General features: G+C 43.6%; 1 protein-coding gene across 3 annotated transcripts; it reads left to right on the plus strand.

The window, feature by feature from the left end:
* Positions 1-577: 577 nt before the first annotated feature.
* Positions 578-21,472, plus strand: AP1S3 (adaptor related protein complex 1 subunit sigma 3). Of its 3 annotated transcripts, none has more exons than XM_042878508.1 (5): positions 578-637; positions 17,539-17,717; positions 18,900-19,008; positions 19,994-20,131; positions 21,004-21,472. In XM_042878508.1, exons 1-5 carry the CDS (start codon positions 629-631, stop codon positions 21,037-21,039), a joined length of 471 nt encoding a protein of 156 aa, XP_042734442.1. In that variant the 5' UTR covers positions 578-628; the 3' UTR covers positions 21,040-21,472. The 3 variants fall into 3 exon arrangements, with proteins under 3 accessions (XP_042734442.1, XP_042734443.1, XP_042734441.1); XM_042878509.1 differs by lacking the exon at positions 578-637 and adding an exon at positions 5,436-5,492; XM_042878507.1 differs by lacking the exon at positions 578-637 and adding an exon at positions 8,205-8,280.
* The last annotated feature ends 6 nt before the right edge of the window (positions 21,473-21,478 follow it).

Raw genomic sequence — 21,478 nt, forward strand, 5'->3', positions numbered from 1 at the left:
AGGTTAATTCTAGAATTTTTCATCTGTGTTTTTAATGCCATCTTTCCCTTCTTACTCTGAAATGCTTTATGGCAAATGTTATGGAGTTGTACTCTTTCCTTTCCTTTACCCTGTTCATAGGGAATGATACAGAATAGCGTTAAAATTTCTCTTAACTTTGCCCTCATGGCTGCTTTTTAAAGTAAAAATAGCTTCACAATCCCCACATACCTATACTGATCTTTCTTTTCTGAAGCCTGTTTTTCTTATGCTTTTGTCTTGCCTTAAGATCTATGTGTACGTATCTGTCAAAGGGCTTTAAAATATTCGTGAACTGAAGTGCATCTTCTGATCAGGAGTGGGCACTGTTTGCCAGAGTTCCTTGACATAGTTGCTGCTAAGCTATACCTATTCTTCTATTCTAGTCACTGTCTTTTGTCTTTTCTCTGTTCTCATTACATTTCTCCTTCTTTCTCTCTTAGTTTGTGGCTCCTTCTCCAGGTTTCTTCTGCAGCAGCATGTCTCTGTTGGATTTTGGCTCCTTGAGATGAATGGCGTGAGCACTTGAAGCACACAACCAAACTGCTTGCCTGAGCCTTCTGATCTGTAAGAGTGAGATGGTCTTGCAGTGGCTGAATTAAGGCAGCAGATGTGGAAGGTGAGTGTCTTTAGGAATTGACCTGTTATCTCATCCTCAGTTATAAGATCCCAACTCATTCGGCACTCACAGCAATGCAGCCATTTATCATTGCTCTTCTGTTTGCCACAGCTCTTGCAGGTTGGAAAAAGTGTTGTAAAAAGCATTACCTCTCATACCTCTGACAGTGTGGTGTCTGTCCCAGCTGTCTGGTTAACACTTTGCTTTTCAGTGCTGGTGATCAGTAGGGAAGAACTGAGATCCATAGGATGATCCATAGTACTTACTGGGTTTGGAGAATGTCAGGATGTTTTCTATAAGGGTACAGAAATGAATGTTGGGGTGTTTTCTGTAAGGGCAGAAGAAATATTGCACATCCAATTGGTATTTGTGGGATGTTCAATTTAAAACTTGATCTCTTAAACATAATCTAAAATAAGGAAACGCAGCTGTTAAGCTGTGTTCATTGTGGCCCTTTTGTGGAGGAGAAATGCTGGGGATGTAAATGTGCTTTAGACAGTGAAGGATGTTTTAATCTTACTGCTACTCCAGAACAGTGGTTCTCTTGTTTTGCTGTGCGAGAATATCAGCTGAGCACTGCTGTTGCAGAGCATGGCATGGACGTACCTACATTTTACAATTGGAGTGGAAGGAGAAAAACAAGAGAAACTGAAGGGAGTTGGAAAGGGCAAAAAATCAAATGGTTAGAGCATGCAAAGGCATTCAAGCCTTCCAATTAAAGGAATGTAAGGAAGGAGACTGTATCCAGTATCTGATAACTCAACTGAATGCAACAGGGCTACAATAACACTTTCTCTTCATAGCAATAGAATTCTGGATAGAGCTTTATTAATGCCTGTCTACCTTATGGCCTGCTCTCAGTTTTACACATCTGGGAAATGGACCAGAATACTACTTTAAATTCTTGTGTACCCCTATAACTTCACTTGCAGGCTGTAACAATTTGAGACTGCTATTTTTAACACTTTACTAGTACCTTAAATTACTTAAATGTCAGAACTACGTAGTGAACATGTGATTTCTACTGATAAAATACCAAAATCTGTAGCACAGATTAACGATTCTATATATTCTTTAAGGATATTAATGCTTTTTCTGCTGTTAAATTGTGGAAAATGCAGATCTTATGAGCAAATGAGGAAAAGGGCACGTATGAAAAGTAGGGGAGAATTTTCTGGAAAAGTACAAACCCCTGCTTAGAAACACAAGGAAGTGTTAAATTGCTTCTTCATTGATCCAAAGTGCAATTAAAAGCTGCCTCCTGCAGTTGAATTTAGATTGGGCTTTTAAATTGTTTCTTTCCTCTATGGATCTAGTATCAAGTGGAAAAAACCTGCACAGCAGGACTCCTGGAAAGTCACAAGGAGCGTTCATCAGCCTGAACCTCTTGGTTCACAAAGTGTTGCTTTACCCGAAACAGTTTGTGGCTCTGTTTGCCTGCCAGAAGCTCAGTTTAGGTGCTGAAGAATTGGGGCTGTGGAGTGCGGCGGCTAGAGTCATGTAAAAGGTTCTGCTTCACTGGTTGTGGGAATCGATGTCAGCAAAAAGGCTTCTCCCTGCCATGAAAGGGTGTTTTGTTTCAGGACTGTTGCAGGACTTTAGGAGGAAATTAGAATGTTGCATATTGTTCCCTTCCTAACACAAAGCGTGCTGTAGGTCCAGGACCTCATCAGTTCAGAACATCCGACTTTTTTAGCAGTTACTTATTTTCAAATGAATAACGTTGAAACTCACCACAACTTACACCTAGGACCTAGAAAATGCCTCATCAGCAGTTCTCCGCGCACAAGCCTCACCGAAGCCACTGTAACCTGATCTGAAGATTCTGTGTTTCTGAATGTGGCTGCTGGAAGAGCGGAATGCGGGCTAGGAGAATGCAGCGGCAATCAAAAAAACAGCACTGTCTGCCTTCCTTAAAAGCCTCGTCAAAGGGCCTTAAGAAAGGAATATGAGCATTTTTCTCCCGGCGGACAGAAGCTGAAAGAGAGAAGCCTCAGAGTCTTTTGCAGCCTATTTTGAGTTAGAGGAATACATTTGCATTTGTTTGCACGCTTTTGTGTTCAAATGAATTCACTGGGCCTAAGGGAAGAACCCTGAGGAGTCTGCGATATGGCATTTTTTTGGCTTGTGCTCACTCCACCAATGCAGCTGGCACAGTCCTGTGCCTCAGCTGCTTCCCCACTTTCACTGCTGTGCAGCACTGATCATCGTCAGTAGTTGCTACTTTGGAAGTTTGAGCTATCTTTCTTATCAAAACATTACACAAGCACACTGTGCTAGTGGTGAGGAAACGAGAGAGAGGAGAATTCTGACTCTCTCTTCCAGTTAGTCATTAAGTAGACACCAGGCTTTCTGCTCTGGTAAGCATCTAATTTAGGCAAGATCCTAATATGCAGCCTTATTTCTGTAGGGTAGCAAAATTCATCTCTTTGCTAACCTGTAAGATTGGCGTTAACATGTTGAAACTGGCCACTACAGTAACGTGTCCTGTATGCATGATGTGTTGTTGCAGCTTTTTTCTCATGTACTTGGAAAACCACAAAAGCAGTGGGTTAGACTTCTTGAGGTCATAGGCCTGTTTAGGATAGATCTTTGCATAGGAAAGTAAGATTATTGGCAAAACATTAAGCAAAAAATAAAAATTACTGCCCATCACTGGAGTAAACAACATAACTAGGTGAGAGGTAGGCTGCAGAAGAGAGTTTGTTTTTTAACCTTTTTTTTGGGGGGGAGGAGGAGGTGGGTGAGATGGGAAATGAGCAGGGAAGAAATGTTCAATCCTTGATTTCTAATTCATTTTGGAAAGTATTGATACTTGCAGATCCAGTACAACTGCACTGTGGTATCTACATTCTTGCATGTTAGGTAAAGCCAAGTGCATGTACCTGGCATAGCAGCTTGTTTTTGGAGATTTAGGAGTTCCACAGTGGTGCCTAGAGACATTTTCAATCAGCAACACTGAGGAACATCTGGCTTCTGATGAGGAGCTCTCTGTTGTTCTGCACAGGGCAAAGTAGGGAGGGCTGGTGGCTCAATGGGACAGAAGCATGATTCTGTGGTTGTGGCGAAACTAAACGTTGACCTTCTAGGGAAGACAGTATGCCTGCCTGTCAGCATGGCAGTTTTTGTAGCCTACTGACTCATCCTAGCTACCTTCAGAGACTCTAGGAATAGGTTTTGGTCTACTTTGTCAGATGCTGATAGCAATAAGTGTTTATTTGGCAGGCCCACTGATGGCAGAAGAGTGCCCCAGCAAAATCAGTGTGTCTGGTGCTGTGTGGCACCACAGCTGTGGTGTGAAAGGAGAGCATTTTCATGTGGTCTGTTGATATAGTGCCATGTTATAGGCCTAGAGTGAATGAAGCAAATGAAGCGCTGGTGAGGTCTGCAGGGAGCTGGGACTCGTGCTTCTTGTGTTGTGCACTACAGAAACAAAACCAGAGCACTCATCAGCCAGCAGCAACCAAGGGCAGTGCTCACCACTATGTATAAAGAGAAACAAGAACTGAATGAACAGAAACGGAGCTTTTAATGAATGCTTCCAGGTCAGATCATAGCTTACAGAGGGCAGGGGTCATGCATGCTGAGGGAAGTGTGGAAATTACCTCCACAACTCTACATGAGCATAAGGACCACATCCCTGCATACACATCCATACCAATTGTGTTTTCTTTACAGTTAAGAGGATACAGTCAAATGAGAGATTTAGGCATAGGCTGACACATAGGTGCATGCCTAGAAACTTGTCACAGTGATAATGTTTTCTCTCTGTAAAACCTTACTTTGTTTTTTTGTTTGTTTGTTTGTTTGGCATCTCCTCCTAGCTCAGCCTGGGTTAGTTATAAGGCTTAGTTCTTCCTGCATTTCCCTTTAAACAGCATAAATTCTTCCATTTTTTGCAGGGAGAAAACTAGGAACGTTTCTGACATGTAGGCAGCCTCCCTTCTCCCTCTGTTCTTGCAAATATTTCTAACCATGAACAATCTTCACCCCACTGCTGTCTCCACTGCGCAGACACAATTGCTTTTGTCCAAGGGATGTTCCCCCTTTGCTGAAGCCAGAGGCTTGGAAAGGGATTCCCCAGTGGCAGCCTTTGGAATCCTTCAGATTTCCCTATTTTGCTGATGACTCAACAGGTCCAGCACTGTGTGCAGGAGAGGGCAGGGCTCTCCCTGTAGCATTCAGAACCGTATCCTGAATCCAGAGCAGTGTGTGGCTAGATGCACACCATGCATGGGGAAACATCTCTCCTGACTGCATATGTGGGAGTTCAACACCCTAACTCTTTCCATTTTATGTTTTTGTGGAATCTCGTCCATGGATCAATCTCTGAATAAGAGCTTCAGCAGCCTCGGGCCTGGATTTAGAGCTTCTGACTCAAACGCTGTGCCTGTGGAAGTTGCATATTCTTTTGGCATCTGCTATTTATCAGCAAATCCCTGCCAGAGGTTGCATGGATTTGCTGCTCAGCTGGCAGAGCTGTTCGCATCCTGCTCTCTCATCCAGCTCAGGCTCGAAGCGCAGGTTAGCAAAGCCCAGACACGACAGGTATTCAAACAGGAGCCAGGCACGCTCCGGTCCCTGCATCGCAGCGCTGGAGGCCGGGCCCCACAGCTGCCTTCTGCGGGCCGCACCCCGGCCCGGCCGGGCGGAACCGTCCCGTCCCGGGGCTCCCCGCCGGGCTCGGCGCCCGGGGCGGCGGCAGGTGCGGGAGGAGTTTCCTTTCGGGGCATTGTGGGAAGGCGCGATGCGGCCGGGGCCTCACCTGGCGCGCCGCGGGCGGGCAGGGCGGGAGGCAGCCGGCAGCCAGCCGGGCCGGGCCGGACCGGCTTCAGCCCGCCGCCGCGGCACCATGGTAAGTGCGCGGCCTCCGCGGGACTGCCCGCCTCCGGCCCGCTCTGCGGCGCGGGGAGGTCGGGAAGGTCTGCTGTCCGGCTGCGCCGTCCCGGCGTACTGGGCAGCGAGCAGGAGCGGAGCGCAGACCTCGGTCCCGGAGCAGGGAAAGTTGGGGTTGTGAGTATTGCTGCGAGAATGAATGGCCCCAGGTGCCCTTAAGCGGAGGTAACGTGTGTTCGTTAGCAGGTAGGGGGAGGGCTGTCCCAGCTCTAACGAGAAGCGGGAACGCAGCTTCCAGGAGAGCCCGGGCGAGGTCTGCACCTGTTCTGGGAAACGAACGTTGCGTTTCTCCTTTTGTTTCCTCCCTTCTGGCCCGCGGGGTGAGCCTGGTCACGCTGACGGCCTTTCGTAGCCAAGCAGGAAAATAGGGCTGCTCCGCAGAGACTTGATTAAGTCTACCAGTAACCCGAGGAGCTGAGGTTCGAGTCAGCTCAGTGCCTGCAAGAATATCGGGTTTGGTTTCACGTGGGTTCTTCTGGTGGAGCCCAAGCAGTGGCTTTCCGGGGCGGCACGTGTGGAAGGGCCCTTTCCCTGCCGCCCTGGTTGTGCTGCGGGCCGCTTGGCTGCGTCCCCTGTAGGAGCTGACCGAGCCGCGGCGCTGCCGTGTGCCACGCGTGGATGAAGTTGTTTCGTCGGGCTCAGAAATAATCACGGTGCCGGTATGTGCAGTTAGATGAGCCCTGATTTGGTGGGCTCTGAGATGAACTACAGCCGCTCAGATAGGGGGTAATTCACAGCAAAGCAATGAGGTGTAACGTGTCTGTTTAACAGAGAGCACGTGAGCCTGGTTCTGCTCCTTGCTGCGTGCCGGCAGCCACTACGTTGCAGCACGGTGAGGAGTGGTGGCTGCTTGGCGTGGGCAGCCTTTGAATTATGGGCAGCCCCTTGGGCGTTCAGGCTGTTCGCAGAGGCTCTGGTGGTTGTTTGCTGGGATCGGGAGAGGTTGCTTGGTCGTTATTCTATTTTATTAAACGCGGTGGCCTGCATCCCTGGAATACATTCCCGGAATAATGGCTGGACTTTCCCCAAGGAGACTGTGGGCTTTCGAGCAGCAAGATGCTCAGCAATGCTATGCAATTGAGAAACCATCTCTCGGTGATTATCAGACCTGGGGCAGCTCATGCCCAGAGCTCCTGTCGTGCAGTTTGCCTGTTGTGTGTATCTTTGCTCTCAGTGATGGCAGTGTAGCTGCACCGAGTCATAGCGCTTTCGTCGCGGGCTGAATTTTGACGTGTGGCTCTATCCTCAGAAGTGGAGCTGAGTTGCTTTCTTTCCAGCGGTTTTGTCAGAATGCACCTCCTCGTGTATTAGTCTAATTTTGTGTCTAAGGAAAGATGTGCCTGCGTTCAAATTTGCATGTAAAATCTGTGCAGTAATGAGTATACAGATGGCAATGCAGTCTCTATACCTCAAGTCCCAGTATATATACACACATATATGCAAGCTTTCCAGTTACCTCTTGACACAGCTCTCCATATCCATTTCCTGATGTAACGCTTATGTAAATAACCGGAGTTCGAACTGTGCCCTTGAAGGTCAGTAAATATGGGAGGTGATTTCGGGGAAGCTGATCTCAGACCTCTCCGTGGTGCGTGCGCTAAACAAATGCCAGTTCTCAAAGCACTCACGATGATCCCAAGGGAGCGGTGCTCACAATGGTGCTACTTATTAGCAGGACTGTCTGCTGTTTGATGACTGTAATTTCGTAAAGTGAGCATGTATTCTTATTCCTTTGCTGAGCTCACAGTGCAAACACTTGCTGGCATTGTTACACCAAACAGTGCTGTCAGCCTTATCCTGTTCTCCTGTTGTAGACCCAGTGCCCATGAAAGGGTGCTTTTGTCAAAGTACTCGTGCTTAAAATTCCTCTGCCTGTTCTCCAGGAAGGGTTGATGTGCTGGGTTGCTGTCAAGAATTAAGGATTATTGGGTTACAGACTAAGAATAAACCTTATTCGGGCTGACAACTGAAGAACTTTCAACAGGTCATTTAAAGGTTCCTTTAGATCGGTTTCTCCTGTTTAGAATTAGGTGGTTGTGCTTGCCACCAGTGTTAAATGCTTAGAGACTTGGAATGGAAGGTACTCCTGCAAATGGTACTGTGTCTCAGCAAGAGGGTTGTTGCCGTTGTTTGCTGTGCTGCAAATTTCCAGGCTGGTTTCAGGGGAGCCCTTTAGACAAGCGTCATGTCCTGCTGAGAATGACTGTATTACTGCCCAGCTGCTACCTTGTGACTGCAGAACAAAGGATTTTTAGAAAAAAGACTGCATTCTCTTCTCTGACAGGGTATGGCTGCAGCAGAGAAGGGTTGCGGTCTCAACAGATCAGAAAGTGAAAGCCAGGACTGGACAGAGAAAATAATTTCTTTCCCCAGGGACATGTGTTGCTGCAGTCTTTCATGCCTGTGAGTGTTGCAACACCACGATCCCACAGCCACCTCACCATTATCAGTATTATCAAGTTTTCTATTTGCACAGTTCTGAGTGCAGAACTTGTGCCTGCAGAGTGAAAAGTCCTGCTTCCCTCCTGCCTCTGCTGCTCATCAGTACAGTGTGAAGCATCAGTACATGTTGGCATGACCTGTGACCTGAAGCCCTGGAGAAAGATCAAAAGAAGCCCCTGGTGAGCAGAAGGCTCTGAAGACATACTTTGTGTGCTTGGAAGGGAGTTGGCAGGTGGTGTTTCCGTGTAGCAAGGCATATGATACTCATCACAGATCTAGAGGCTTGGCTGGAAATGTTGGTTGAGGTGAGTGCAGGTGGTGACTCCTGCCTGGTGTTTGTAAATGAACTCAGCTCTACTGAATAGAGAGTATCCCAACGTTCTCAGTGCCCTTAACTGCTAAAGTAAAAACAGGTCTGTAAAAGATATTTTTAGTGTTGTGCAGAACTTACTGTCAATGATTTGGAGAAGAATGTGCTCTAAACCTTGCATGTTTTTCCCCCCTCAGTGGCATAGCTGTGTATCAGCCTAGCAGAGGCAATGAACCTCACCTCTAGGAATTCAACTTGGAAGGATGTGAAGGGCAGCAGATAAAAATAGATGGGAGAGGAAGAGAAAACTACAAATAAATGAATGTGGTTGTTGGAAGCAGTGTTAAACATCATGGTGTGGGGGGGAGTATGTGCAATGTTTGTCATGTAGTGAACAGTATGGAAGTGGGTAATAGTACTGGAGTAGCATTCACTAGAGGAGATCCTGACAGATCTTCTCAGCTTGGAAATACATACTGTAGGGGAAAGAACAGAAATGTATGAAATCATGAATGCTGTAAAGAATGCCTCCTAACAGATGGGTAAGGATACAATTTGTGAAATTTCTAGACGTTAAATGTAAAGAAAAGGGAATATTTTTTTCATGCAGATGAGACTTTAATCCACTGCCAGGAGTATAATGGGTGTCCTGGTAGTCAAGCCATGCAGTTTGTAGAAGATGGGTCCACGGGTGGGTTGTCTGGATCCAGTTTCTGGCCCTAAACATGAAACCCTGTATTTTCTGGAGAATGAAGGGCACCAGAAGAATGATTTTATGCATGCTCTGCTTCTTACAGCCTGCTGTCCTGGGAAATGCACAGATCAGAGCAGGGCTTGAGGGGAATCCACGATTCAGTATTCAGTTACCACTTTATTATTTAGCTGGACTTGTGAATACAATTTTGTGAGATTTACTTGGAAAAAATGTTTATTAGGATTAGATTCTTCTCAGGAAATCTGTAATCTCTGGCTGTTGATGTGATTCTCTTTAGTTTTGGATGTTCTCTCTCATGTACTCACTCATTACAGAGCATCACTGTTTTACTGGCTACACTGGCAGTAATTGTGATTCATCCTTTACAGTCTCTGGGTAGTATGCTTAGTGCATGGACCATGTGAAAATGTTTGTGCCTTTGCAGCTTTTCTGTATTTTTCCTCTAATTACTAAAGAATCTTGTGCTTTACAAACCATGCTGTAGACCTTCTGAAGGCCTCAGTTGTATGCAAAAGAGCAAAATGATGGAGGCACAGAGGAAACCACTGGGCCAAAGAAGGCAGATAGAGCAGCTCTTGCTGCAGTGCTTAGAGGATTTATGTTTCAGCATTTGGCACGTACATCAGGCATTTGTGCAAGCCAGTTGTATTCTTTCCAGTGATGCCTAAATTAAAATGATACTGCTGCTGTAAAAATAATTCTTTCTATATCACCCATGCATATCTACTAATTAAACTTTCTTCCCATTTGTTTCCCTGCTGCCCTATTCCAACAGGCTGTCATCTGCCTTTGCTTGGCTGCTTTGAGCCAAGCTCTTTTGAGCGGCCAGCCTTGGGCCTTTTTATATTTGCAGACATTGCAGTATAAAGCAGTGTAAGATCCAGTTGTGCACAAATGGTGTTTCATTTGCAAGGAGGAATATAAGTATGTGGAGTCAGTGGGCTAGAACTGGGAACTAAAATTTGTTTGTGTGTTTGAAGGCAAGAATGATGTGTCTTTCTGGCCAGGCACGTATTCCTGGTCTAATGTGTCCTGGATTTATGCTTCTCAATATGAGAGATGTAACAGTGGGTACTCTGTGCAGCAGTCTTTTTTCTTCCCTGACTTACTGGGTTTGTGTAAGATGTTCATCTGCTGTTTTCTGTCCAGACCTGAGAAGAAAAAAGAGGGCATTAAAAGCCTTCTACAGCATACAGTAAATGTGGTTGCCTTGCTGTTTGCAGGTAGATTTGCTCAGCAGCCTGCAGTTTCTGTCCACCAGCGCAGGGATTCCTGCATGGCCATCACCTCCCCTGAGGCAGGCAGTAGATGTGAGGCACAAGGAAATAAGAAATGGATTATTTTTGTTTGTTGAAAATGCAGAAGCTTACCATGTTGTGCCTTATGTCTTGCGTCATGTGTTCAGAGAGTGTCTGGTTGTCTGCTCGGAGTTTTAGAAATGCCATGGGAATGGTTGCATGACCTACAGCGAAATGCTCAGACCTGACAACTCCCATGCTGAGGAGCTGGAAAGTCTCCTTGCAAGATTAAAGCGGAAGATGGAGCATGTCTCTACTGAAAATGCCTCAGTGGAGTGTTTCAGTGTTTCCAGAAAATTACTTCCATTCTCTTTCAAAGTTACCCACAAACACCATCCAAACTCACATCTGTCTTTGTTGCCTCCAGTGCTCAGGTTCCCAATGAGTCTCTGTTGAGACAGATGGAAGCCAGAGGGGTAGGTGTGGGGCTGCTGCAAAGCCCTGGGTGCTGCCTCCCAGCGGGAGCTGCTGTCCCTGGGCAGCAGCGCTGTCCCTCGCAGGCAGGCATGCTGGGGGACACCCTTCACCTGCTGTGTGCCCTGCTCCAGGGCTGAGCCTTCCTCCTTTGCTCCTGAGAGGTCAGAAGCAAGGGAAGAGCACTACAGTATGCACAGCAGGGCTCTGCAAATAACTGATAAGACAGATTGGAAATGGGAGTAACAGAGGCCGCACCTTTTGCCAGAGTCCAGTGGGTTAGATTTTAGCTCTGTTTCTTTGCCAGGGGTTTGAGAACCAGACTGGGATTTTTTTTTTTTTTTTTTCCATTTATTTTTTGTGACTGTAAAACACAATGGGGCTGAGACAAATCACCGTCTTTAACTTCTTGGAATGAAAGGAATTTGAACACCCCCACAAACCACAGACAGCCTTGGCACTGCCCTGCTTTCTGCTGAGTCAGGTCACTGGGGCAGTGCTGCAGGTGAGGCCTCCTGCCTCATTTCCTCCTCAGAGCAGCTCACCCTCACGCCCGTTTTCTTGACCAGCATTGTCACTGCAGTTTGCAATTGCTCTAACCATCGTGTCAGCAAGTTCTGTTGCTTTGGGGGGCAAGTGCAAGCACTGCAGTGCACTAGGATGAGATACTGCTTTGAACATTATTTTCCCATCCTTGGTTAGGGTCAGAAGTTGGTTTGGCTCAGAGCTTGAGCTCAGCAACACTGTCTCAATAATAGTTTATTTAATGGTAGTGAGGCTATTAGGGAGGTGGTTGGCTGGATCAGTACTACGTGAGTGCCTATCGTTTCAGTGCTAGCATGCTGGTTAGTTGAAACTCTTCAGTAATAAAATAGGGTTGACTTCTTCATCTTGAAAAGAATAAAACTGGTGTGTAAATATGGTCACGTGTGCCTGTAATGATCTGGCACAGGTTTTATTGCATGGACTTTGGATGCATTGTCCAGAGGAAATTGTGCAGAGATGCTCCTAATGAAGATTAAGCTGGAAGGAGTTCTTTTCCAGTTGGGCAGCAGTACACTGCTTGGGTATTCTTACATTGCTGCTTTCTCACTTACTTTCTCACTTATTTTCCTTTTCCTACTTGCTTACATCAGAGAGACACTGTATTTTAAATGTTAATGCTAAGATTGTACAGTATTTAATATAAAGGGGCTTTTGTGTTACTGTGAATAAAAGTTGTAGTAGCAGTAACAAGGATTCCATTATGCTGCATTTCATTTCCTTGCATTCCACTGCATGGCTTTGTTTTAGGCTTAAGGTTGCATTGCATTGCTCTGCATTGCATTGAATTGCATTTAGCTTCATTTCACTGGATTGCACTTCTTTTTATTGCATTTCATTCTGATGTATTACTAATTACAACACACAAAGGAAATTAATATCTTTAGTGAGGTCTCTTTTTTCCTTTTTTTTTTTTTATTTTGCACCTTAGCTCTAAAAGTCCTTTTGACCTCAGTATATATGTATTAAAGATCAGTGGCCAGTTGAGGAGTTTGTGCAGCAGGAGTTTGTTAGTGTGATAGGTGATTAGGTGTCTGTTCAATCCATCTTTCTTGTCATACCCTAACAGCCCGACTTTCTAAGCAGTGTGTGTGCTCACAGTAACTGTACATTTTTCATGGACATTTTAAGCCATATTAAAATAAAGGATAATGTCAGTAGTTTGTTTTGTTTTTTAATTTCCAGATGCTTTGTAAAACCCTTTACTAATAAATGAAAGTTCTGGATGCCTATCTATGTTGAGAAGGAAATTTTTGTATCAGAGGTAGGAATGAAAAATCATAGAAGGCGTGCAGAGTATGAACTCAGCTAGACAAAAGCAATAAAGAAGGATAAAGCAGATAAAGCAGACTTCAAAGAAATAAGTTAAAAGGGAGCTTTATGACAGAAAGTTGCTTTCTTTCAACTGTGTACAGCCGGTCAATCTGGCCCCGACTGCTGTTAGTGGTGGTTGTCATATCAGCAGCCAAAGGTGTGGCTTTTTTTCATTCCATTACCCTTTCTTTTGATGTGGTCTGTGAGCTTCTCTTCGTTAAACTGTCGTATATTGCCTCTGCTGCCAACAGCAGCCTTAAACTTACAGGCTTTAAGTGGAACTGAAGTTTCTGAGTTCTGCCAAGCCATCCATGTTAGGATGGTAATTCCTAATTCACCATTTTTAGTTACTTGTTCGGGAGTCTGTTTGATAAAGGTGACTTTGATTAGGGAGAGCTCTTTGCTGAATTTGGGAGGGTGGCAGCTGAAGCAGAATCTAAATACTGTGCTGCTTGAGTAGCAGAGCTGCCTCACAGAGCAACTCCTTGCCAAAGCCAAGCATCCAGCAGAGAGGGACCTGCCTCGCTTTGCAGCCTTCCAGCTCCTTACTTTCCTCCCTGGCTTCTTGGAGTCTTCCTACCATGGGACCTGGAGCAGCCAGGTGTAACAGGACAGGTTTTAAACGGATTGACAAATGCTGTCTGTATGCTGACTCATGGGATGAGGAGAGAGCACTGTTAGCATGGGTTCTTCTTGCAGTGGGATGCGTGAGATCCCTGCAGCGCAGATCCCTTGAGCTCACTTTGTAGGAAGAAACGTGGCATCTCTTAAGCATTTATATCATTGGGCAGCAAACTGGGAAAGCAACCCCGGGAATCAGGAAAACTGCTTTGTCTTCTTGTGTAGTGTTTTTCACTGACATCCTTGTGGATGATTTGCTCTGTATATAATGTAGTGTCGTCTGCAGTCCTTTAGACAGTCTTACTGAATGCTGCAGTGCATATTTGTGTGTTTTGAAACCTCTGTAAATGCCACAAGTGACCCAAGTTTGCAACCAGCAAGCCAAGTGTGAAGTGTTTGGCTGGGCTAGGGTGTAAAACTTCTGCATTTGATGTTGTTGATGCCTGTTCTATATACTCTGTAATTATTTTGTCAATAAGCCTACTGTCTGATTTTCCAGTAGCCTTGGAACTGTGTATTATCTTGACTAGTCTCATAGATCTCAATAAAACAGAAGGCCTGTAACTTTTTGACCTGTTAAATAACATAGCTACAGCTGGCTCAGGGAAGGGAACAAACAGTTCAGCTTTAGAAACCTGGTTTGAATCCTCAATTAAAATATATATATATCTGTTTTCTCCAATCAGCAAACAATGGTCTGCTAATACAGCTTGCATCCTTTTGGCTACTTACAGACATTTAGGGAGCTCATTTGCACTGTGCAGTAAATGGTTGGGTCTGATTTGGTAAAACTAGCTAATAAAATTACACTCAACCCCCAGACTGAAGGCTGTCTCATCTGGACTCCACATTTGAAGACAGCAGGAACTGCACATATCATCCTGACCTACTCCAGCGCAGACCTCAAAATGCTCTCTGGCATTTGCCTGTGTGTCTGGTGGTTGTTAGTCAGAGCCAGCACACCCTGGTATTGTCCAAAAGGAAACCAAGCACTCTGCTTTGGGGCTACTTGGTTTGAAACAAGTCTTCTGTCTTTGCTGTCCTCCGGATTTAGAACTAAAATCAGTAAAATGTTGCAGGGTAATATATACCTCTATTTGTAGCTTGGCTGCTGAAAACCAACCCAAAGTTCCTTAGTCAACATCCATCTTATTAGTGGCACAGTGGAAAAGGAAGCATGTTTTCACAGTCCAAGAGCAAGAAACAGATGAGCTGTTAGATTTGTGTTTACGCAGTACTTGAACGTTTCCAGGTGTACTGATGCATCAAAATCTTTCCAGTGAGCTGTAATCAACAGGGCAGTGAGATTGAAAAATGTGTTGTATCATGTCAGTGTGGCTGGGCAATTTGATGTTCACACTTAGAGAAATTAAGCCATTCAATCTCTTGAGAATGTAATATTGCTTACTTAGAAAGTTCACCAGATTGAATAGAGTTTAGAAGTTAGAAAAAGGCAGAAGAGTGAAAAGAGGGGGAAAAAGTCTGTATTTTTCTTCTAAGTATCTGCAGTTTGGGGTGTGCTATCTTTCTGCAGACCGTAAAACTAGAGATGGAGTACAGAAGAGCTGTTTGCCAGCTGTAAATACTTCCATAAGAGTAAAATTGATCTTCAGGGTTTGCAGTTCCGTTTTGCATATGAAATAGAGCATGCTATGGAAGACCCAAAATGTGGGAGTTTTGAAGCCTGTGCATGAATCTTGATGCATTGATGAGAGTCTGTAGATTTTCCTTTTTGCAAATAACGGTAGCCCTAACTTTACTCATGAAAGAGCTGGTGAAACATCAGCTGCATCTGTACAAGAAGCAGCGTGGTTTTCAAAGTAATTTGAAATGGAGAGCAGCTCACTTTTCTGTGGGTAAAGCACATGCTGAAGTATGCTAGGCAGGAGAAAATGGCAGTAATACCGAGTTCCCTGGCTTATTGATAGTTAGCCTTCTAAAGGCGTAGGGTTGCTCTCCTGGAAAGACATGTTCATTAATTACAGGATCTCAGATGTAAGACCCATTAAGTCCAGCAAATGAGACTAAACCTGAATACCCTTTAATTACCTTCCCCTGTTAAAGCACTCTAAGTAGGTATTTCTTCCTGAGGATGTTAGAAACTTGTCTAAAACAGCGTGACCTTGTTATGCTGTACACGCTTTCAGCTTTTGCTAGGGATTCATTGTCTGATGCTGTGCCTTTTCAGTCAAATATGGTCATCCTCTCCCATCTGTTTCAACATATTTTGAAATTTGTTTATCAAATAGCTGCTACCTGTGCCTGATTGCTTTTAAATGGACACCTGCGGATTTGCTGCTCTAATCTTAAAACCCATATTTTGCTTTTCAGAGTGCACTCCCCTTTTCAAAGGCTCTGGAGTGAATGTGCTGTGCAGCAAGCAAAAGAGTCTTTCATTCAGCTTGTCTCTGGACAAAGCGTGTAGACAATAAGTACTGTCCCTTCATCTGCTGCACAGGGGTAACCCCGACAGCTGGGATGTTACCACGTCAAAAAGCTGCTGGCAATATGGATGGAGAAAAGGAAGAACACGGTGCTTTGATCTTCACTGTAATCAAGCCATGCGTATTGCCAGTAGCGTAATTGTTTTATGTAGCAAACACATCTGGAAATGACTGCAGTGCTCACCACAAGGCAGCTAGAACATCCTCATAATTCTATCAAGCACATTATTCTAACGACAGTGAGGGCCGTGTTTCCAATAGTAGATCCTGGCACAGGCAGATATGAGTGAAAGCATCCACCCTCCCTTACAGTGCTCCCGTATTTGAAATCTTTCCCAATAATCAGAACTCTTATCTTCAGATTACCCAACTGCTATGAGACCTAATAGCTAAAGAATGGTTATGAACTATGATTTGTATGAAATCTAGCTGCAATTTTTTTCCTTCTTTTAAGCAGAAACTTCTCTGGTGAAATTCTCTGCTTGGATTTCACTAGCACATGGAATTATTTTTTCTTCACAAATATCTGCATTGTAATCTTAATAGTAATTGTAAACTTTAACTTCAGGCCTTATTGAATAGGTGAAGTAACGGGAGCACAGGCACAGCAGTGGGCAAGACTGGAAAGGAGGAGGGAACAGGGCTAGGGCATAGGCTGCATCTGCAGGGAGGGCTGGATTTGGGCTAATGAAAATGGGGACGTGGCCAGGGGCCTGCCAGTCCTGGGCTCCCTTCTGCTGGGAGCTTACAAACGTTGCAGGTGAAGAAGAGGAGGCTCCTGTGCTTCTTCCTCCTCCCAGTGCTGGCCATGCAGGTCTGGCTGCAGTTGGGTGAGCTTCCTGGCGGGCCTGGCTGCAGCGTGGTGGAGAGGAGCAGTGCCTATGTCTGGTGCAGGCAGAGCAGTTCATGTTCTCCCTTGCCACCATCTCGAACCCCGCTGGGTTCTGCTGTTTGTCAGGGGGCATCCTGTTGAGAGGAGTGTCATCCTAAGATAGATTTCCTGCACTCATTCTGTGATGTGGGTAAATGATTTAACTGTGCTGCCTAAAGACCTATTGTGGTCAGTTCTTCAATCAGTTTATGGAAGTATTTGTATATATGTGGATTGATACGTTTCTCCCAGAGGGTCTCCAGCATTTAAAATGTAGCACTTGTGTATCTCAAAAACACTGCCGATGCTAAGCATGCAAAAATCATGGATCAAATCATGTAAAATTCTGACTGGCTTTGAAATTTGAAATTTCAGACCTCTACATGTAGTGCTTTTGTAGTGTAACATTGTTGGTTGTTGAGGTCTGCCTTGTGTCATTAGACTCATCTGTGTTTCAAAATCCAGGGATTTCTTTGTAAAAATCTAGTCCAGCTCCCTTCCCAAAGTAGCTGGCTTCTTCCTTCTGCTCCTAGTAGCTCCTTGTAGGAACGCAGTGATCAGTAAGAGCACTTAGTGCACTATCAGAACCTGGTGACGGGCCATCACTACCCAGGTGTTATGTTCTCCTCTCATGCCATGCTCTGCATCTGTGATCTCTCTAGCCCTGCTGTGTTACACATCTTCATCCCCTTTGCTAACATGTAATCTTGCTGGGGGAAGAGCTGTGCCCCTCTTCTCACTATCATAAGGTGGTGATGTAGCAAAATAGAAAGCACAGTGATCAGTCATACATGGTAAAGAAGCGCGGTGGGAGAGGTTATGCAGGGAGGGGAGGTCTGCCAGGGATGGCACAGGAGACAGGGGGGAAGAGGCCCAGCTTCCATGCTCAGCCAGTCCTCAGTCCTCCCCATCAGAGGACAGTCGGAGACCTGTGCTGACCCTGAGGGGTCCTGGCAGGCACAGGGATGCCTCCTGCACTGCCTGGGGCTGAGTCCGTGCCCCAGCGTTAACCATGTCACTTTGTTTGCTCTAGATACACTTTATACTGCTGTTCAGTCGACAGGGGAAATTAAGGCTTCAGAAATGGTATACGACACTACCTGAGAAAGAGAAGAAAAAGATCGTTCGAGAAATTGTTCAGATTGTTTTGTCTCGCAATCAAAAAACAAGTAGTTTTGTTGACTGGAAAGACCTCAAGCTTGTTTACAAAAGGTGTGAGTAATTTTATGAGAACATATAATTACTATTCGTATAAATTATGTGCTACAAGTGGGAAAACAATGGCTCACTTTAGCACTTGGGGTTTGTTGGTTTTTGTTTTAAAGAGCAAGATGTTGGGAACCTGCCATTGTGAGTCTAATGGCACAATAGCCCTGGATAAATAAGCAGGGTAAATTCTGGGGTAAAAAAAATATTTGCAGTGTTTGTCAAATAAGACAAATGTAGTAAGTGTAAGTGGTTGAAATTCTATGAGGAGGCTTTTGACTTTGCTCCCCCTTGGCATTCTTTGGGGTGGTCTTCTGACTTGTGTTAGTTAGGCTTCATCAGACTCTGAGAAAGGGTACAAGAAGAGTTCTGAGGCACTTTCAGCACTTTGTCTCATTTTATTTTTGAAATATTTGTTGGAAAGTGTTAGTTGTCATTTCCTTTTCCAAACAAATCATTGCCCCCCAGTTACACAAAGCTAAGCAGTAACTGACTTCTAGTTCTTGCAAAGAGGTAAGTAGTAAACAGAAGTAGGTTGAAGGTACAGCACACCATACTAAGTGATGTCTCCCATTAGATAAAAAATAGCTTTTCTTGCTGTGAAGTGTTGAATGTAAATGTCTGATAAGAGCTGCTCCAGCCACAGCACCAGAGAGTTGAGGTAGAATCTCATCTTGGGTTGATTTAAATAAAAGTTTTGGTGCAAGTAACAAGATTGATTGGGCTAACTCGTTTTTTGTTTTCTGGCTCCAAATGAAACGCAGTCAGTCCTTCGATACCCAGCAGGCTTAGTGAGATGTAATACCTTCCTCTTCCGTTTTTTCACATATTTTTATTTTGTTAATAAACAGCAGTGACACATTCTATAGTTTAATGAACTCCACTTACTGTAGTGCTATTGCAGCAGGTGAGGGAGACCTCTAAGGTACTACCGACTTGCTGTTCATTTTATTCAGACCAGCATCATAGGTATTCTGCTTTGACAAGAGTTGGAATTTGCTTTTCTAACTAAATTAATGATTTGTTTAACTTGTCAAATCTTCAGGGTTCTCCAGGACACTGTGAGGATGAAAGAAAATGACTATTTTAGAAACAAGGCAGTCATTAACTATCACTTGTGTAACTTCTGAGAGCAGAGCACTGAGTGTGCAGCTGCTCACTCTCGTGTTTTTGTCTTCATTTTCCTAGATATGCTAGTTTGTATTTCTGTTGTGCAATAGAAGACCAGGATAACGAGCTCCTGACGCTAGAGGTTGTTCATCGATACGTAGAACTCCTGGACAGATACTTTGGAAATGTAAGTTTCACTCTCCAGCATGAATTGTGTTTCTGGCTGACTGATAAACAGACATCAATAACTGCTTTGTTTTGTGTTTCTACACTAATTGCCCCACACTCTTCCTCAGTCCAGAGGGAAATTAATAATTAGTGTATTTCATAAAATAGTGCTGAAAATAACACAAGATCAATTTTACATCCTTTCTCCCCAAACAAAGTTAATATTGATACTTTGTATGTTTTTCTGGGAATAGAATTTTAAGGGGGAAGCTTGAGAAAAAGTGTTTTAAAAAAAAATAACAAAACTGGTAGTTTTAATTCTCCTTCCTTTATCTTCAGTTATAAAAACAGTGAGTGGTTCCATAATAATGGATAAGATGAGAAGAATAAAGTGGAGTAGCTTTTTGGGTTGGGTTTTTTTTTGTTTTTTTTTTTTTTTTTTTTTTTTTTTCCAAAGAAAAGACCTAAAAATGGATAGAAATTTGTATTTGAAAAAGTCTTCAAGAAGTATAAATGACCTGCCTTTTCTATGAATACTTTTTAAAATTGTTCCTACTACTTTAATTTGTCTCTTACCTAAATCACTGTGCCTTGACTCACATTTGTACTGTGTCAAAAACAAACAAACAAAGAAACAGTTGGTGACTGTAAGGTCACTGGGACAGGGGGTTTGTCTCCTGTGAAAGTGTGTGAGCATATGTAACCCATATTACATGTTCTGTAGAAGGCCTTTTGTAAGGCTAGTGGGCCTTACTAGTAAGGCAAAGCGTCAGCTTTGTTCTCTGAAACCCAGCATGTAGGTAGTGCGTTATACAAAGTATAGTAACTGGAATATCCTTGCTATACACAGAAGCTGCAATAAGATGCAGTACCCTTCACCTAGCTACCTGACACAAAAGGGCATGTATTGAATACTCCTGACCATTTAAAATTGTTTTGGTCCAGTAATGCTTAGAATGCTGTTAAAATAATTTAGATGTGGAATGTTTTTTTTTTTCTGCCAGGTGTGTGAGCTGGATATTATCTTCAACTTTGAAAAAGCTTATTTTATTCTTGATGAGTTTATAATTGGTGGAGAAGTACAAGACACTTCAAAGAGGTCTGCAGTGAAAGCCATAGAAGACTCTGACATGTTGCAGGAGGTAAGGCTGAAGAAGATTAAAGGCAAGCACTTCATCTTCCTACATCTTCTTTGTTGGATAGGAGTTTAAAATATAGCTAAGTGCTACCGGTACATAACTGGCCCAATGTATCTTAAGTTCAATTTTAATAGTCTAATAACAATGCAATTAATGTAGCAGTTTCAGAAGCTTTAAGCTTTTCAGCATTCTTGCAATTTAAATGCTATCATTTTTTTTAAATAGATGATATGTACCTAAGTTATTTAATCATATATGTAAGTCATCTAAGATGATATTCATGTCTAGGTGTGTATATGTCGGTACAGAAAAATCCACTCTGTTTCACTGATGCATTGGAAACAAATGACCTACAATTAATGTTTAAAATTGGAAAGAGTATATGCTGGAAAACTCCATTTTCTTAAACACCTGCATAGCTTTTTTACGAGGCATAGATGTGTAAAACTCATTCAAAACTGCTGCAATTTTCTCCTGTAACATGTACCATTGAGCTAGCAATTGTAGGAGAAATTGAATATAATGTGTTGACTTCATTTTTCTGAGTACTGAAGGGAACAGCGCTGGTAGATCTGGGTAGGGAGTTTCCCAGTTTTGTTTAAATTGGGCTGGCACTAGCATATGAAACCAGACAAGCTAGGCACAGTGGCTACCTAGACGTGATGAGTTTAGCCACAGCTGTGTTATGTGTTATTTCAAGATCAGATTCTGAAAGGCTGTTAATGTTTTAAAAGTAGCATGATATCTACATTAATCTGGTTTAATTCCATGCAAAACTACAACTGTCCTCAAGTAAGATGAGGGTTTGGTTCAATGATTTTATACTACTCTACTGCTCCATAATGTGTCAGTTGTTTCTTTCTTTTTTTCTCCAGACGGTGGAAGAGTACATGAACAAACCTGCATTTTAATGTTAAAACTACCTGGAAAGAGAACTGCTGTATGCACCTGCAAAATGCATTTGCTGAAATTGCTTCCCAATGTGCCAGAGGAAAAACAAAACCAATAACTAAAAGGGTTTGTTTGTATAATTGTCAAGATGAAGGTCAGCTAATGTAGCACAGGGTTTAACAATTTTGTATTTGCATTACTCTGCGTTTCTCAGAATTGTTTTTACCCTTGCTCTAGTTTCTCTTTTCCTTGCTGGACTGAACACTTGTTTTGTATCACATCTTTTAGCTACGGGTTTTGTCATCATAAAATGTTCATCTACCAGTACATGGAAGAGGTCTTTCTACTACTTTTGGTCCACTGCTGACCATATGACTCTACTTTTGTACAAATGTCAGTTGTTTTGAATGTCATGATTATTCTGCCGTAATAATAAGTTTTTTCTAAAAGACATATTGT

Source organism: Lagopus leucura, unplaced genomic scaffold, assembly GCF_019238085.1.
Source record: "Lagopus leucura isolate 7727_CA_CO unplaced genomic scaffold, USGS_WTPT01 Super-Scaffold_100021, whole genome shotgun sequence".
NCBI lineage: Eukaryota > Metazoa > Chordata > Aves > Galliformes > Phasianidae > Lagopus > Lagopus leucura.

Bases quoted from the DNA above. Each gene is read 5' to 3' on its own strand.
- AP1S3 (XM_042878507.1), top strand. From the start codon at position 8,233: ATGATACTCATCACAGATCTAGAGGCTTGGCTGGAAATGTTGGTTGAG. The intron at 8,281-17,538 runs GTGAGTGCAGGT...TGTTTGCTCTAG, and splicing joins GGCTGGAAATGTTGGTTGAG to ATACACTTTATACTGCTGTT. The intron at 19,009-19,993 runs GTAAGTTTCACT...TTTTTCTGCCAG, and splicing joins TGGACAGATACTTTGGAAAT to GTGTGTGAGCTGGATATTAT.